The sequence below is a fragment of the Lemur catta genome, chromosome 15 (assembly GCF_020740605.2).
Source record: "Lemur catta isolate mLemCat1 chromosome 15, mLemCat1.pri, whole genome shotgun sequence".
Taxonomy (NCBI): domain Eukaryota; kingdom Metazoa; phylum Chordata; class Mammalia; order Primates; family Lemuridae; genus Lemur; species Lemur catta.
In genome coordinates this window covers 18148380-18165492 of record NC_059142.1, presented here as the reverse complement: position 1 = coordinate 18165492, position 17113 = coordinate 18148380, and the positions used below count along the sequence as shown (strand labels likewise).

The window sequence follows — 17113 nt, the reverse complement described above, 5'->3', positions numbered from 1 at the left end:
CCAGGGGGGATTCAGAACAGCCTTGTCAAGGCTTTAAGGAAGACAACATATAGGGCACTATGGAAAAGGCCAAAATAGTCTAAAAGCATTCAGCATGAAGCATGGCTTCAGCAGCATGTATTAATAGTTTCAAAATTGAGACAAAGCCACAAGGGTCACAGTCCACCTGACCCAGGGCCATCTTATGGCAATGAAGAAGATCATGCTAAAGGTGGGGGAAGAGGAGGACCACCCAGTAGCCAGGGTCTGAGTGAGGTCATGGTGGGGGTAGAGACCAGAACAGCCTGTCCAAAGCTACAGTCAGAGGTTTTATCTGAGGTAGAAGACACTATGGTAGGTTTTAGTGTTAAAAATAATAGCAAGTGCAAATGTTGGTCAAGTAAAAGAAAAAAAAGAAAGAAAGAAAAAAGAAAAGAAAGAAATAAAGAGAAAGAAAGAAAGGAAGGAAGGAAGGAAGGAAGGAAGGAAGGAAGGAAGGAAGGAAGGAAGGAAAGAAAGAAAGAAAGAAAGAAAGAAAGAAAGAAAGAAAGAAAGAAAGAAAGAAAGAAAGAAAGAAAAAATGACAGCAAGAACTCATCTCTACAAAAAATTTAAAAATTAGCCACGTGTGGTGGCACGTGCCTGTAGTCATAGCTGCTCAGGAGGCTGAGGCAAGAGGATGGCTTGAGCCTGGGAGTTTGGGGCTCCAGTGGGCTATGATTGCACCACTGCACTCTAGCTTGGGTGACAGAGTGAGACCCTGTCTTTAAAACAAAACAAAATAAAACAAAAAGCCAACAAACTTAGTATGACTGTAGGGATAATTTTTTTCAAGAACTCAGCTATCATAACTTCCTAAGCCTCCCCCTTCCCCTTCTGCAGCCCCTCCAGATCTACTTTCCTCTCTTCTCTGGCTTGCTCAGTGCCTCAAAAAGTAGGCAATATTGATGAGCTCCTTGGCCCTTTGGCTTCTGCTTTGGTTTGTCCAATGAGAGCCCCAGTAGGAAATTGGAGGGCAGAAGGAGAGTGAGGCTGGGGTACTGATGCTTTTGGCTCCCCCTCTGCCAGGTTGCTGTGGGTTGGCTGGATTTCTCCAGTAAGAGCACTTCACCTGTAGTCGGGTGGTCCTCTCCATATGGCTGTCCTCTCCAGTTCTAGCAATTGCTTCCTTTTTTTGCTTCCCCAGGCTAAGGGTGGTAATAGCTCTTCATTGTTACTAGTTCAGGATTCTAAACAGTGCCCAAGCCTTGTAAATAGTCTCTTTATTAAACTCCCCTTAAATGACCCAGTTCTAGCATGCCATCTGTTTCCTTCTGACACCCTGACTGATACGAATTAATAAAGTAGATCCTGAGATACCCCACCTTACCTCATGCCCGCGTTTCTATAAGTATGGCGTCATAGAGGAAAAAAATTCTTGCTCTGTTGACAGTAACCATAGATAAGGGGAAATTGGAGATTCAAATTTTCTTAGGTATGGAACTTGGGCTATTTTAGTTTATCACCCAAAAGCACCTATGTCTATTTCTTTGGAATACTGACTTTATTAAATAGGTGACTGTGATAGGCAGAGTAATGCCCTCTCCACAAAGATGTCTATATCCTAATTCCTGGAACCTATGAATATGTTATTATACTTTATTTGGCAGAAGGGACTTTGCACATGTGATTAAAGTTAAGGAATTTGAGATGAAGAAAGTATTCTGGATTATCCACGTGGGCACAATCTAATCATATGAGTCCTTAAAAACAGAAAACCCTTTCTGGCTGTGATCCCTGAGAGATGGGAGGGTGGGAGAAGAGTCAGGGATCTGGCAAATTGACCCTCCATTGCTGGTTCTGAAATGCACAGGGCTATGTACAAAGACCAGAGGTCTCTAGGCACTAAGGGCAGCTCCCAGCTGATAGCCAGCAAGAAAATCAAGACCTTAGTCTCTTATTTCCCTAAGGTCTTGAGAGGGACAAATGGCTAACGTGTGCCTGGTTTGCTATCTTAAGTCATAGTATCATGGGCTTTTGAAAAAACAAAAGTCAGGGACTACCCAGTAATTTCTGCTTTCTACCTCATCACATTCCTTTTCTTTTCTAGAGGCAGGGTCTCGCTCTGTTGCTGTCGCCCAGGCTGGAGTACGGGGTACAATTACAGCTCACTGCAGCCTCGAACTCCTGGGCTCAAGCAGTCACCTCCCAAAGTGCTGGGATTGTAGGCATGAGCCACCTCACCCACCCTTGTCACATTCCTTCTCTAAGGCAGTGAACAGACACTGACTTTCTGCTTGAATGAAGGAAGAGGAGAGGAGAAACTACTGGGAGGAGAAGAATGCAATACTGCAATTAATGTCTCTGGTCTTTACATCCATCATAGAAAACAACTTTTCTTTTACTCAGAGATTTCAAAAATGCTGTTACTCTGTGCAGAATATTTTTCCCACTTCATCGTGTCATCCTTGGGCCCTCTATGAAGCAAACTATAAAACTTTATCAAGGGACATAAATTTTTCCATAAGATAGAAAATCACATTATGATTTTTTTCACAAGACCACTTTTTAAAGATAAACTTTCTTCCAAAAATTATTTATAAATTCATCAGAATTCCAAGAAAAATCCCAACGTGATTTTTTAAAACTTGACAAATTATTTTATTCTTTATAAAATAGCTAAGAATACAAGGGTTGAGAGAAAATTTACAATCTTGGTCTGGGGAAGGATTGCTGAGCTTACACCTAAAGTTGGAACAATTAAGGGAAGGTTAATACATTGACTACATAAAAATGTAAAACTTTCTAGCACCAACGTTATAAATAAAATGAAAAAATTGCCTGGGTGCTGTGGCTCATGCCTGTGCTCCTAGCACTCTGGGAGGCCGAGGCAAGAGGATCACTTGAGCTCAGGAGTTTGAGACCAGCCTGAGGAAGAGCGAGAGCCCGTCTCTACAAAAAAGTAGAAAAATTAGCCAGGTGTGATGGCACTTGCCTGTATTCCCAGGTACTCGGAGGCTGAGGCAAGAGGATCACTGGAGCCCAAGAGTTTAAGGTTGCAGTGAGCTAGGCTGACGCCACTGCACTGTAGCCCGGGCAACAGAGCGAGACTCTGTCTCAAAAAAAAAAAAAAGAGATTACTTATGACAAACTGGGGGGAAATTGCCACATATCTGGCAAAAGGTTAACACCATTATACACAAATCAATGAGTTTTTTTAAAATCCAGAAGAAAAATAACCCAGAGACAAGTCAATTAAAAAAAAAAACAAAAAAACACCTCATGCAAATGGTTCATAAACATGTAAAATAAATTCAAACATTCTCAAAGAAATAAATACAAAGTAAAAGTTCAGTAAAAGATAACTTTTTACCTACTAAACTGAAAAAGAATTAAAATAAATGGTATTTTAAACCCATGAGACTGGGTTACATAGCATTGTGAATACATTTAATGTCACTGAATTATACACTTACATGGTTAAAATGATAAATAATATGCTATGTATATTTCACCACAATAAACAAAATAAAACACAAAACCATGAAACTGGATAGGATGAGTAAGACTAGAAAAAAAAAATCTGAGGCCTGAACCCTGAGGCACTCCCAATGTTTGGAATCATTGTGGCTCAAAATTGTATTGATTGTGACCCACAATATGAAAACATTTTGTATCCTGCCCCCTTACATGTGCACAGTCACATCTTGAAATAGAATTTACACAAAATAGTACCTACTTTTATTAAATGTGATGTTTTCTGATACTGTAGATTCTGTTTCATTCTTTTTTTAAACAAGCGTTTGTCAAGAGGAAAAAAAAGCAAAAGAGGATAAATATTAAAGCAAATGAGTAAATAGTGTGTAAGGAGAAATGTTAGAATGAACAGATACAGGAGAGGGAGGGGGAAAACATAACAAAGGGGGATACAATTGCAGCCTCCAAAAGTTTTCTCCAAAAGTTTTCCTGGGTAATTTAACGAGGAGTGCTTGTCTCACTACTGAAGAATTGCTGAGGGGCTTGCTAAATTTATAGTTTTGGGTTCAACTAAAATCAAATGAAATACAGGCTTATTTTCAGGTGTATTATTATGAGCAAATTATTTTCTATATTATGCTTCTGGTCTAACAGCAGGGGTGGTCAATTTATGCAATTTTGGAGGGAAAAACAGGAAAGGAATTGTTCAGGAAAGGAATATTATTAGCTAAATATTTAGACTTAGAAACACAGTCAGGGTGAGATTTAAAAAAAAATCTTTTCAGTCAAGTATAATGTAACAACAAATAACAAATCAGGAAAGAAAGAAATTCAGAAAGAAGCAAAAAGCCCAGTTGCCAATGTGGGATAATCTTCACAGTATAAGTGTAATGTTGAAAACATTTTTCTTTTTCTTTTAATTAATTTTTTTTAGAGACTGGATCTAGCTCTGTCCCCCAGGCTGGAGTACAGTAGCATGATCATAGCTCACTGAAGCCTCAAACTCCTGGCCTCAAACAGTCCTCCAGCCTCAGCCTCCCAAAGTGCTGCGATTACAAGTGAGAGCCACTGCACCTGGCCGAAAACATTTTTTATCTAAAGAGTTTGGTAGATTAGCCTTGGCAACGTAGCCACACCCCATCTCTGCAAAAAATACAAAAATTAGCTGGGCATGGTGGTGCATGCCTGTAGTCATAGCTACTCCGGAAGCTGAGGCACGAAGGTCCCTTGAGCCCAGGTGTTTGAGGTTGCAGTGAGCTACGATGATATCACTGCATTCTAGTCCAGACAATAGAGACCCTGTCTCAAAAAAGAGTTGGGTAGAACGCTTAAAGTCACTACTACAAAGCAGTTGTTCATCTTCCAAAGCACCATTCAGCGTGAAGCCCATACAGATTCTCTTATCACAGTTTCCTTCTTATTCCAAGAATTAGTTTTTAGAGGAATTATTCATAAAAACCCCTTGTTACTTCTCCCAGTTGAATTTGTCTTTCCTACAGTTTAGTGTATTTTACAGAATATGTTAATATTGCTTTCTTATAAATAAACTAGTCTCTACCAAAAAAATGTTGATCAACACTCATTAAAATATTTTCACAACCTACACGTAGGTTATGACCTACAGTTTGAAAATCTCTTAGAAGTAAGGGAGATGGGGAAGAAGCGAGGGGAATGAGAAAGTGCTTAGTGAGGTAGGAGGAGAATCAGGAGAGTGGTGTCCCAAAAGCTAAGTGAAGAAGATATATCAAGAAGGAGTTGTTTACTGAATCAAATGCTGCCAAGAAGTAGATAAAGATGAGGACTGGGGATTGACCAGCAGATTTGGAAATGAGAAAGTCACTGATAACCTTGACAAGAACAGTTTTGGTGAAGTGGTGAGGACAGAGACCTCATTAGGGAATTTTTTAATTGTATTTATTTTCTTTGGGTGTTTCTGTATTTTCCAGATGTTCTACAGTGCACTTTTAACATCAAACAATATAAATACACAATTTTTCACATTTATGTAAAATAAGCTTGTTCATTTTTTAAAAATCTTATTTTTTTGAAAATTTTCTCATGTGGAACACCCTGTTCCTTAATAGTACTGAGTAAGTAAAATGGCACTGTCTTTAAAGCTAGAAGTCAACTAAACTTCCCTAATTTTTTTCTATTTATCTGTCCCCAAAAGCTTTAATGGAGGTGTGAGATCTAATTACTCCTTTCTAATAAAATCTCTTCCTCTTTTCAAGGATTCAGACTATGTTTTACGCAATATGATGGTTACAGGGCAGCTGGGTCTAACAGAAATCCACAAAAATCCCCCTACTGTTTTCAGGAAGTCATGCATGTTCAGGTATGAGACATGTCTGTTTTGTTTGACTGCCAGTGCACATCCTCCTAGTGTGATAATAGACCTGAAAGACACAGCTTCTGTCTCTTATTAGTACACTTATTAGTGCACACTCTTGTCCTGATTAGCTTGTAAAGAAAAATTTCTTAGACATATTAACTCTCTTTACCCGAAGTCCTTTTTAAAACAGATTTCATTGGTATTTTATATTAAAATGGTGTGTTTTAAATCATGATAGTGTTTTCTTTAAGATTATCTTGTAAACATGGAATTCAAGAAAAGTCTCAAGTCTCTCACTGAAGCAGATCTATGCATTATGAATAATCAATCCACATCACTCACTTATTAGAGCTCATCTGTTAATGTTAGCTAGCTTGTGAATGTGTGTTTTTTTATTTAAAGAACACAGTCAGGGGCAAAGTTGGAGAGAAGGCAGAGGATGTTGTATTTAACTAGCAGCCAGTTCTAGATTACTTAGAATGACTCTGACCTGTGGAATGCAAGGAATGCTACTAAACTGTGGACAGATGCAGAACAGATCTTCACTGAGAACACACCTATTGCAAAAGGGAGTGACTGCTTCTTGTGGGGTGCAGGAGTCAGTGTAGTTGAGTAGGCAGTAACCCAGTAATCTCAGACTAGTAGGCTAACTTGTCATTTAATTACATATGTTAGTTAAACTTTAGTTTGACCTAATACCAGAGTGTTCATTTAGTCTCAAGCTGTTTTCCACATAGTTATTCCTTGTGCTCGTCAAGAGTTTTATAGGCGTCCTTGTAACATCCACACTCATAACCCTGGATTCCTGGGTGTAACTTAGAGCAAATGCCTTTGGAGGAAGTCTGTTGACCAATGGGCTTTATTATTATGCCTGGAAAGTTTAGTATGGTACATCATTACTAGTTAGCATGAAGACAGAGTGGTGGCTCAGCAGCAGCGAGGGGTAGTTAGGGAAGGGTAGTCAGGGAAGGCTCCCCTGCCACGGGGATGTTTGAGCAGAGACATGAATGAACTGAGGGACAGAGCCACATGAAATTAAGGCGTGGAGTGTTCCCGGCAGATCAAAGAGCAGCAAGGGATGGCGTGGCAGCAGTGAGGAGGGCACAAGGGAGAGTGATTCAACATGTTTGGGTGGACTCTTGTGAACAGGCAGATGTTTAATATCCTGTGCTTATTTGGTTTTGGTTTCAGAGATTTCCTCTTCAAGTGTACAGACAGTTCGGAAGTTGTTTTGGCCTCTGTCTGTGGAGAAACCCACTTAGTAATTCCACTTCGTGAGAGAACAGGAGAGGCTCTGGGTGTCCTGGATTTTAACATTGGCAGGAGTAGAATGTTGTTATACCAGGAATATAAAGATCTACAGAAAATGATGAAGGTGATCCAAGCTGCCTGCTATGAAATACTTGGCGAACTCTCTGGAGAGATAAAGAAAAAATATATCTTAGGTATTGTGAGTGGGGCAGCGGTGTGGATTCACGGGTTTAATAGGTTTGGGGGAAATCACAGACAGTACAATGAAGTATGTATTTTCTAGAATGAATTGTGGCAATATAGAGATCTTTCCATGTGAAAGGAATTCCCTTATGCACTTTTAGGCTGATGAGCATTGTCTGTAAATTAAAACAAAGAGCATGGAATCACATTCTCTTGGTTAGAATCTCATAGTTTTAGAACTGGAAGGACTCATAAAGGAAAGATAGAACTAGAATTTATTAAATGCCCCATGATGTGTCAAGCACTTTAAATATATTATTTCATTAATATATGAGGTGAATGGTGATACTCCATTGTACAGGTGAGGAAAGCGAAGTTCAGAGAAAGTAAACAACTTGCCCCAAATCACACAATTAGCAAATGGTGAAGGCTGATTTCAACCCAGGTTGGGTTCTGCTGTATTACACAGCATTAACTAATCAGAACATCTCATTTTACAGATAAAGAAGCTAAAGCCCACAAAAGTAAAGTGGATCATCCAAAGTCCAATAGCAAGCTAGTGGCAGAGCAAACTGGACCCCAGTTTTTGTGATTCCATGTCCACTAGGCTACTCTTAGCACAATAACAGCTTGGAGAGTAAGGAGGAAAGAATAAGGCATAGAAACCTTTGGCTACCTAAAATGAAGTGAATAGAATCAGAAGAGTAACATTATATGGGATTAAGCTGGAAGATTTCTAGCCATTACATGGAGTGGGATAAGAAGAAAGAAGAAAATTCATATCTTTTGAGTGTTCACTATGTATAAGGCCCAAAACTAATCACTTTTACATATATTGTCTCATTTAATTCCCACAGCTCACCAGGGAATTGGGGATTAACCCCATTCTCACGGAAGAGGAAAAGGATATTCAGAGAGACAATAGAACCAATAAGAGGGAGAGCATGTTTTTAAACTAAGGTCTAACTCTAAAACTCAAATTTTTGCATTTTCTCAAGGCCTCTTCCTGTGAGCTTCCCCAGGTGTAATTCCATTTATTTCTTTTGATTTCATGGCTACAGAAACTAAGATTGTTTAAAACCATAGGATATGGTCTTCTTTTTCCTGGAAAAAAAAGTTTACTATAATATGTTCCGAATCCTATGACAAAGCAATGTATTTGACTAAAGAGCAATGTGTGATGTCATTTTTTTATTCCAGAGATTGAAAGTGCAGGGGAAGTCCAGCGGGCAGGAATTATCTTCTTCCGAATCATGCTGCAGGAGCTGCAGGAAAGCCTCCAACTGCTCACATCTATGGACTTTGTGTCATTGTTGCTCTATGATTATAATCTTGTAGTAGAGCCAACTTCTCCTGAAGACAAGTCCCTGGAGTTGAAAGCCAACATAAACCTAGTACATGACATCTTGAAGGCAGTTATCTTGTTCTTTAATCCAGAGCTGGAATTTTCAAGTGACTTTGGAAATTGGGATAAGTGTAGATTTGTAAGTTCATTTTTAAGTATTTTTAAAATACTTAAAAATACTTTTTATTGAAGAATAACCTGCACAAATTTAGCTGTACAAATCATAATTGCACAAATCATAAGTGTACAAATGCAAGAATTTTCACACAATGAACACATCCATGTAACTAGCACCTGGATCAAGAAACATAACATTAGTGGCACCCCAAAAGGTCTCCTTTTTACTCTTCTCCATTACCCCTTCACCCCCTCCCACACACACGTGCCCCGCCAAGGGTAACCATAATCTTGACCTCTAACACCATAGATTGGTTTTGCCTATTTTAAAATCTATATAAATGGAATTATGTACATTGATGAACTGGGCACTGTATTTCCACTGGCTGGTGATCCCATAACTTTTCTTTTGTTGTTTGTTCACAGTATGTTAACAGATATTTAGTTGAAAATATCTGTGCCTTTGATCCAACTGCTAAGAATGTGGAAGTCAATTTACCACTCATTGATGAACATATCAGAGGTAAATTTCCCTTAATTATGGCCTAAATCTATACCAACAGCAATAAAACATAGTTGCAACTAAGAGAGTTTTATTAAAGTAAAGCAAGTGGCTCATAAATTCAGTTTTTAGAAAACAGTTATGATTAGGAGTCTTCTAAAAGGAGGGACACTGGCTGGGTGCAGTGGCTCATGCCTGTAATCCTAGCACTCTGGAAGGCCAAGGCGGGAGGATTGCTCGAGGTCAGGAGTTCAAGACCAGCCTGAGCAAGACTGAGACCCCTGTCTCTACTAACAATAGAAAGAAATTAGCTGGACAACTAAAAATATACAGAAAAAATTAGCCGGGCATGGTGGCGAATGCCTGCAGTCCCAGCTACTCGGGAGGCTGAGGCAGGAGGATCGCTGAAGCCCAGGAGTTGGAGGTTGCTGTGAGCCAGGCTGATGCCACGGCACTCTAGCCCGGGTAACAGAGCAAGACTCTGTCTCAAAAAAAAAAAAAAAGGAAGGACACTGTCTATAATTTACAACATCATTCCCCCAAAGTCACTGTCTATGCCACGCATATGAGAATTCAAAAGCACATCTATCTCCCACATGTGCATTATTCATCAAAAATAAAAGCAAATAAGGGCTGCAGTGAAGATAGGAACATTAAACAAAAAGGATATTATCTTTAGCTTCAATAAAGAACTAAACAAAATAATAGGCTGCTTAAAGGAGGAGAATCACTGGGAATGGAGAGCAGTGAGGTTGTCAAGCTGGAGAAGGTAATGAGCAATGTTGCCACAGAGAACAGGCTGCATAGAAAAGCAAATGTACAAATACAAACATGCTTTCCTCCACTGGTGTGTATTCTCCCACCAGAGGCCGCAGGCTGTGTGTGTGAGTAGGCCTGTAACAAATACATTTAAAGTTTATTTCTTCTTTGTTACTTAGGAAAAATAATCATAAATTGGGAAAATGACATCTGTAGAAATTGCTTCCTAAACCTCTCCATCTCCCTATCCTCCTCTTCTCTGTGAAGACTCCAGAAGTCAGAAGGGTCTCTGGATTTCTGTGACACATATTTTAGGCTGAGAGACTCAGAACCAGAGAGACTCCCAGGACAAGAGAAAGGAAAAGGCAACCTGGGGGAAGACAGCCATGCTCCTCAGACAGCAGTGGAAGTGTGTAGCACAGGGGTGGTGGAGCAGTGGATGGATGGGCGCACTCAAGAGAGGTCATCTGGCCAGCAGTTTGGGAATGCCAGAGAAGTGGAGAGAACGTGAGCATCCATAAAAGTGAACATGAGTTAATGTGTTAGCACGAGTGATGTGAGTCACATCTAGAATTCCTATTTGGAATGGGGTTTCCACTGTAGCCTCGTGGCTCAGGGCTAATTCATGGGAGCCTCTGGATTCATAGGTGTTACACGTATAACTTCTAAGGAGCTGTTTTAAGGGAAACAATAACAACAGCAACAACAAAAATAAATACATGTTTACTATATACTTTTATATACTTACTCTATACTTGTTCACTGTTCACTGAGCACTTAAAAATCCAGAAGAAATGTTTTCTATGTCAGCATCCCTGGCCCACTTAACCCCCAGACTCAGCCCCACCTGGTTGCTGTTCTTCCCTCTGGAGTGGATTTAGTCCTGGCCATGAGCCCCAGCATCCCCCCTCCTCTACATGCGACTAGTTAGTCTAATTGACGTTCTCCCTTAGTCCCTACTTCACTTTGATCCCCACAAACCTGCCAGCCCCTTGACCTAGAGCCAGACCCTGCTGCCGGGGTCTCTTGTGTCCTCTCAGTGATGCTCCACTTCTTGGCCAGGAGTCAGTGTCCAATCCTTTCCCTCTGTCAGATGCGAGCTGGGGACAAGGAGCAGATCCCTCCACTCTCCACCTTGCACGTGTGTACAACAATTGGCTCTCAACCCTTAACAGGCCCATCCCCAGCCAAAAGGGAGGCCAAAGGCATCTCCCCTGTGGCATTGTACCAATGCCTCAAGGGAATCTCTTTGAGAGCCACCTCCAATTTGCCTAGAAGAACTATCGCCTGTCTTCATACACAGCTCTTTTGTTTCAGAACACATGCAAATTTCTATTTCTCTGCTTGCCCCTGCTTTGAACTATCCTAGCTGATTCCTGAGCAGCCTTGACCTCCAAAGCTCCCCACCAGTTAATGCTTTCCAACAGTGCCCTCAGGTGGCAGGAATTCTAATTGCAGTTAGCGGAGTGGGACTCGGTCCGAAGCCAATAGCCCACAAGCTCCCGTATCACCACCACCAAGCCTTTAGTGTTAACACAGTCTGCAGCAATCAAGAAAGTTCGTAGTTTCCCCAGATACCAACCTTCTCTCCTTCAGATGCAATTATATCAGGAAATTCTAAGCTCCCTGTTTAGGGAAAGGGAGAGGAATTCTTTGAGGCGCCTTTCTGTGCTGGAAGAAGAATCTTCTGGCAGGGCAATCTGTCGCTCAAAGTTTACCTGGTCTTCTAATAGCTTTAAGTAAGGTCCCTACTCAACGACCCCCACCCAGCATGAAATGACACCAACAATATCTGTAAGTTCTGCCTGGAATGGGGAGGGACTGCTAGACTATATAGCACAGCTCCTAAGCCACCAAGTCTTCCAAACCAATGATTTTAACAAGAGGATAGAATTAGGGCTGGTAATGTGCCCACACTTTCTTAGGGCTTCTGCTGCCAACTCTCACCTCACTTTATCCTAGTCCAAGAAAGGGATATTTTATATTCTGGCAGAGCTCTAAGCAGCTGTGTCCTGCCTCCTCTACGAAGGAACATTGGGCAGCTTTGTTCAGCAGGCCTGGTTTCCTCAGACTGTGCCATTGTGTGTGAATGCTGCTGACATACTTCCCTATGGAGGACCCTGTGACTCCAGTGACCACTCCCAGACAGCTGTGCACACAGTAGCACATCAATAGCCTGCTACCCTCTGTCACTCTGCCGAAGGTACTCCTAGTGGTTGGTCTCTTCCACCTGGAGACCCGTGACTTGACCACCTTCTCAAGGATCTGTTCTCTCCACTCCACTTTCAACCTCTGCTCCCAGCCTCACCTGGTCTTTCTATAGGGTGCCTCATACCTGCCTCATGTCCTCCTCCCAGGATGTTTGGACAGATGTTGCCTGCTGGGAAGTGTTCTCAGACCTAGGGGCAAGAAGAGCTGTCCCCCACTGCAAGTAGGACCAGAATCACTTTGATGTCTAGAAACTGTATTTCTCCCAAGTGGCCATACCTCCTCTCCTAAATCCAAGAGTCTACAAGTCCACAGACACTGCTTTTGGCAGGAGTGCCCCAGGCCCTCCACTTCTCCTATGGGAGTCCCAGAGCTCCTCCTCTGCCAAAGCAGCCAAAGCCTTAGTACTATCTCACCATCTATAAAGAAACCCACCACGAGGTGGGTGGATCGTTTGAGCTCAGGAGTTCGAGACCAGCTTGAGCAAGAGCGAGACTCCGTCTCTACTAAAAAAAAAAAAAATAGAAAGAAATTAGCTGGACAACTAAAAATATACAGAAAAAATTAATAAAAATATATTAGAAAAAATGGTGGGTGGCATATGCCTGTAGTCCCAGTTACTCAGGAGGTTGAGGCAGGAGGATCGCTTGAGCCCAGGAGTTGGAGGTTGCTGTGAGCTAGGGTGACACCATGACACTCTAGCCCAGGCAACAGAGTGAGACTCTGTCTCAAATGGAAAAAGAAGAAAAAGAAAAAGAAAAGAAAAGAAAGAAACCCACCAGCTTCCTCAATAAAATGACAAAATGACATCATGACCCTTTAAGGGTACAATGCATAGAGATGCCTTGCCATTAGGGGAAGGACTGCCAGACTCATAGCCCTAATTAATTCTTATTTTCAAGATTCCTCTTCCCTCAGAGATCTTTCCCTAATTGCTACTGCCACTATTGTGGTGGCTCCAGCAGGTGCTGTTCTCTATCCTCCCAGTATGGTCATATTATAAGTTGGGGTTAGATCAAAATGCAATTTTATATGATTTTGCCTATGCAAATATTATATGCAGCTGAGCATTGTAGCATATTTTTATTCCTCGTTTTTTACTTTTTGTTTTTCCTGAAGTAAATAATTCTCTTTTATTTAAAAATTTCTGGGCCAGGCGTGGTGGCTCATGCCTATAATCCAGCACTTTGGGAGGCTGAGGCAGGAGGACTGCTTGAACCCAGGAGCTCAAGACCAGGCTGGGTAACATAGCAAGATCCCCAACTCTATGAAAAATTTTAAAAAATAAAATAAATAAAATTCTTCATTTTCTTTTTAATTCTTAATAATTCCCACCCCTTCCATTTGTCTCTCCATATAATTTCCCGTAGGGACAGTTCTGTCAGGTAATTTATTATTCCCAATTAATTTTATTTCCAAAGCCATCCCTTCTAGAGATCTCAATTCTTTTTCTATCCAAAGTCTTTCCCGTCCCCAGATCTGCTACTCAACTGCCTTCCTGAGATTCATTTTGCCACTATCATGGGAATTTACTTTGTCTCATTCTTGGTCTATTTCCTATTCCCTACTGTAGTGTATCTCCAGTAGTTTTCTGAAGTAGAGTACATGAATGATATTTTTTTTGAGACTTTTCATGTCTGAAAATGTTTTTATTCAACCCTCATACTTGACTTGTAGTTTACCATGGAATATAATTTTGAAGACCTTGCTCCATTCATTGTCTTTCTTTTTTTCTTTTTCTTTTCTTTTCTTTTTTTTTTTGAGACAGAGTCTCACTTTGTGGCCTGGGCTAGAGTGCCATGGCATCAGCCTAGCTCACAGCAACCTCCAACTCCTGGGCTCAAGCGATCCTTCTGCCTCAGCCTCCCGAGTAGCTGGGACTACAGGCATGCGCCACCATGCCCGGCTAATTTTTTCTATATATTTTTAGTTGTCCAACTAATTTCTCTCTATTTTTAGTAGAGATGGGGTCTCACTCTTGCTCAGGCTGGTCTCGAACTCCTGAGCTCAAACAATCCTCCCTCCTTGGCCTCCCAGAGTGCTAGGATTGCAGGCGTGAGCCACCGCGCCCGGCCATTTATATGTTTTAATTTCTAAGAGCTCTTCTTACTGCTGTTCTCTAATTTTGCTTTCTTTACAGCATTTAGTTCATGTATCATCTTACCTCTCTGAGGGTGTTAATGATAATTATTTTTTGAAGTTTTCTTCTCCCTGTTGTTTCTCCTTTTTCTTTTTGTTTTAGCGTTTTGGTCTTTATGTCTCATGTTAAAGGTTTTCCTCATGGTCATGCACAGTGGCTCACACCTGTAATCCCAGCACTTTGGGAGGCCAAGGTAGGAGGATCACTTGAGCCCAGGAGTTCAAGGCTATAGTGAGTGATGATGGTGCCACTACCCTCCAGCCTGAGTGACAGAATGAGACCCTGTCTCTAAAAAAAAAATAAATAAATAAAATAAAATAATTTTAAATTAAAAAAAAGAAAAAAAGAAAAAATTATAGAAAAGAAGAGGTTTTTCTCAGACACCTGGTAACCTGCAGTTGTTTATATTTAAGGTGGGGGTGGGCAGGCACAGTGGCTTATGCCTGTAATCTAAGTGCTTTGGAGGCCAAGACGGGAGGATTGCTTGAGGCCAGGGGTTCAAGACCAGCCTGGGCAAAATAGTGAGATCTAGTCTCTACAAAAGGTTTTTTAAAAATTAGCTGGGCATGGTGGCATGCACTTGTAGTCCCAGCTACTTGGGAAGCTAAGGTGAGAGGATCGCTTGAGCCCAGAAGTTTGAGGTTACAGTGAGGTATGATTGCACCACTGCATCCTAGCCTGGGTGACAGAATGAGACCCTGTCTCTAAAAAAAATAAATAAATAATTAGTTAAAATTTACATTTTAAAAAGTGAGATTTAAGCAAAGACTGGAAGGAAGCAAGGGAATCAGCCATATAGATAACTTCAGAAAGAGTATTCCAGGCAGATAAAACAGCCAATACAAAGACCCTAAGGCAGGAACAACCAGTACGTTCAAATAACAACAAGGAGGTCACTGTGTCAGGGACAGAGTGAGAGAGGAGGAGATGAGTTCAGGAGGTAATGGGGGACCGAATCAATGAGGGCCTCAAAGACGATCATAATGTCTTTTGACTTTTACTCTAAATGAGATGTGAAGCCATTGTAAGGTTTTAAGCAGAGGAATGACATGATCTGACTTGTGGTTTAAAAGAATCGCTCTGCTGCTGTGATGAGAAGGCACGTTGGGGGACAAGAGGAGGAGATGTTGCAGGAATCCAGATGAGAGGTGAGGGTGGCACTAGTGGAAATGGTGGAAAGTGGTCATATTACATATATTTGAGAGGTATAACCAAAATATATTATGACAGTTTGGGTGTAGAGTGAGAAACAGAGGAGCCAAGGCTGACTGCATAGTTTGGAAGGATGCAGTTGCCATCAACTGAGATGGAGAACACTGTAGCTGGAGCAGGCTTTGGTAAGGATAGATGAAGTGTTCAGATTTTGACATGTTGAGGCTGAGATGTCTATTAGATATCTAAGCACAGATGTGAATATGTAAATAGATAAATCTGGAGTTTTAGAGAAAAGTTTAGGCTGGACATATAAAATTGAGATTCATTTGTGAATAAATGATTTGCAAAGGGAGGTGGGGAGGGCAGAGTAGATAATTCTGAATGCTTTGCTTTAAAAGGGAGCAAAGAAATGGTGCGGTAACTGGAGGGGGAAATGGGGCCAAAGAAGTTTTGTTTTTAAGATGGGAGAGGTAACAGCAGGTTTGATTCCGAGGGGAATTATCCCATAGAAAGCAAGAAGTTGATGATGTGGAGATAGAGAATTCCTGAAGCAGTGTCCTCAAGCACATGAGAGGATGGGATGTTTTTAGAGTAACTATACGTCCTATTTACATTGGGATAGAGCCAGTTTTTGCTTTTTGTCCTGGTGACCTGTCTAGTTAGTGTCCTCTTTCTCTCTCAAGTGTCCCAGTTTGGACAGTAAGTTTACATGACTACCCTGGATCTAGTGCACCAACAGAGAAATTGGCTTAAGATGGCAGAAGGACAGAATACATGGGTGCAGATGCGAGTAAGTGGGTGGATGGGCTGGTGGAAGTTTATGGAAGTTGTCTTCTGATTGCCTCAATTTTTACAGTGAAGTTGAAAGCAGGGTCATTAGCTGCAGTGAGGATGGGAGAGCAGGTTGTCAGGGCTTTGAGGAGATAGGAGTAGGAGTGAAATACTGGTGTTTCTCTTTTCCTGATCTCCCCATCCTTAGGATTTATGTTTTCTTTAATTCCTTTACATTAGTCTTAGTAGGATTTTAGGTTGCAGCAAAATTGAATGCATGTTAATTATCTAGAAAAGGATTACCCATTCCATCTTTCACACTTTAATTTGGTGGTCTCCAAAGTAGAGTATAAGCACTCCAGGAGGTTTTAAAAAACTGTCCTTTGGGGTCCAAGAAAAATACCAAAGGAATTTTATTTGTAATGGTTTTAATTCACCGTTGTCTAATTTCTATTTTTGTTTTAAAATAAATAATTTATAAATAAATGTACATGTATTGGGGCACATGCTCAACATTTGTTACTGATAGAGGTCCATGATCAAAAGAACTTAGAGGCCACTGCATTAAACTATTAATTTTTGTAAAGATAAATTACATAGATTTCAATTCACACATGATTTGATTTATAGCTACATCATGAAAAAAGCCACTACACGTGATATTGTAAAGAAATTATGCTTGCAGTTGGAATGAAACTGATATACCTGTGAGAACTCACCATGCATCATGGAACAAACCTCCACCCAAACTTTTGTGTGTATGTGTGTCATCCTTGCACAGGGGCCATGCTAATCTTCTCTGTATTGTTCCAATTTTAGTATACATGCTGCCGAAGTGAGCACTTTCCACCCAAACTTTGATAACTCAAGAAAAATGTGTTTTTACTTCCCCATTTAACACTGATTTTTTCATGA

General features: G+C 40.8%; 1 protein-coding gene and 1 non-coding gene across 2 annotated transcripts in view; one reads left to right on the top strand and one right to left on the bottom strand.

Annotated features, from left to right (window-relative positions):
• EFCAB5 (EF-hand calcium binding domain 5) overlaps nucleotides 1-17113 on the top strand; it is a 121639-nt gene that overhangs the window by 100595 nt on the left and 3931 nt on the right. The window contains exons 19-22 of the mRNA XM_045526989.1: nucleotides 5667-5770; nucleotides 6959-7212; nucleotides 8402-8685; nucleotides 9090-9186. Coding sequence (XP_045382945.1) covers nucleotides 5667-5770; nucleotides 6959-7212; nucleotides 8402-8685; nucleotides 9090-9186 — 739 coding nt within the window. The remainder of the gene's footprint in view (nucleotides 1-5666; nucleotides 5771-6958; nucleotides 7213-8401; nucleotides 8686-9089; nucleotides 9187-17113) is intronic.
• On the bottom strand, nucleotides 16931-17041 carry LOC123621339. The gene has a single exon (XR_006729075.1). It is a non-coding gene; the product is annotated as a U6 spliceosomal RNA (small nuclear RNA).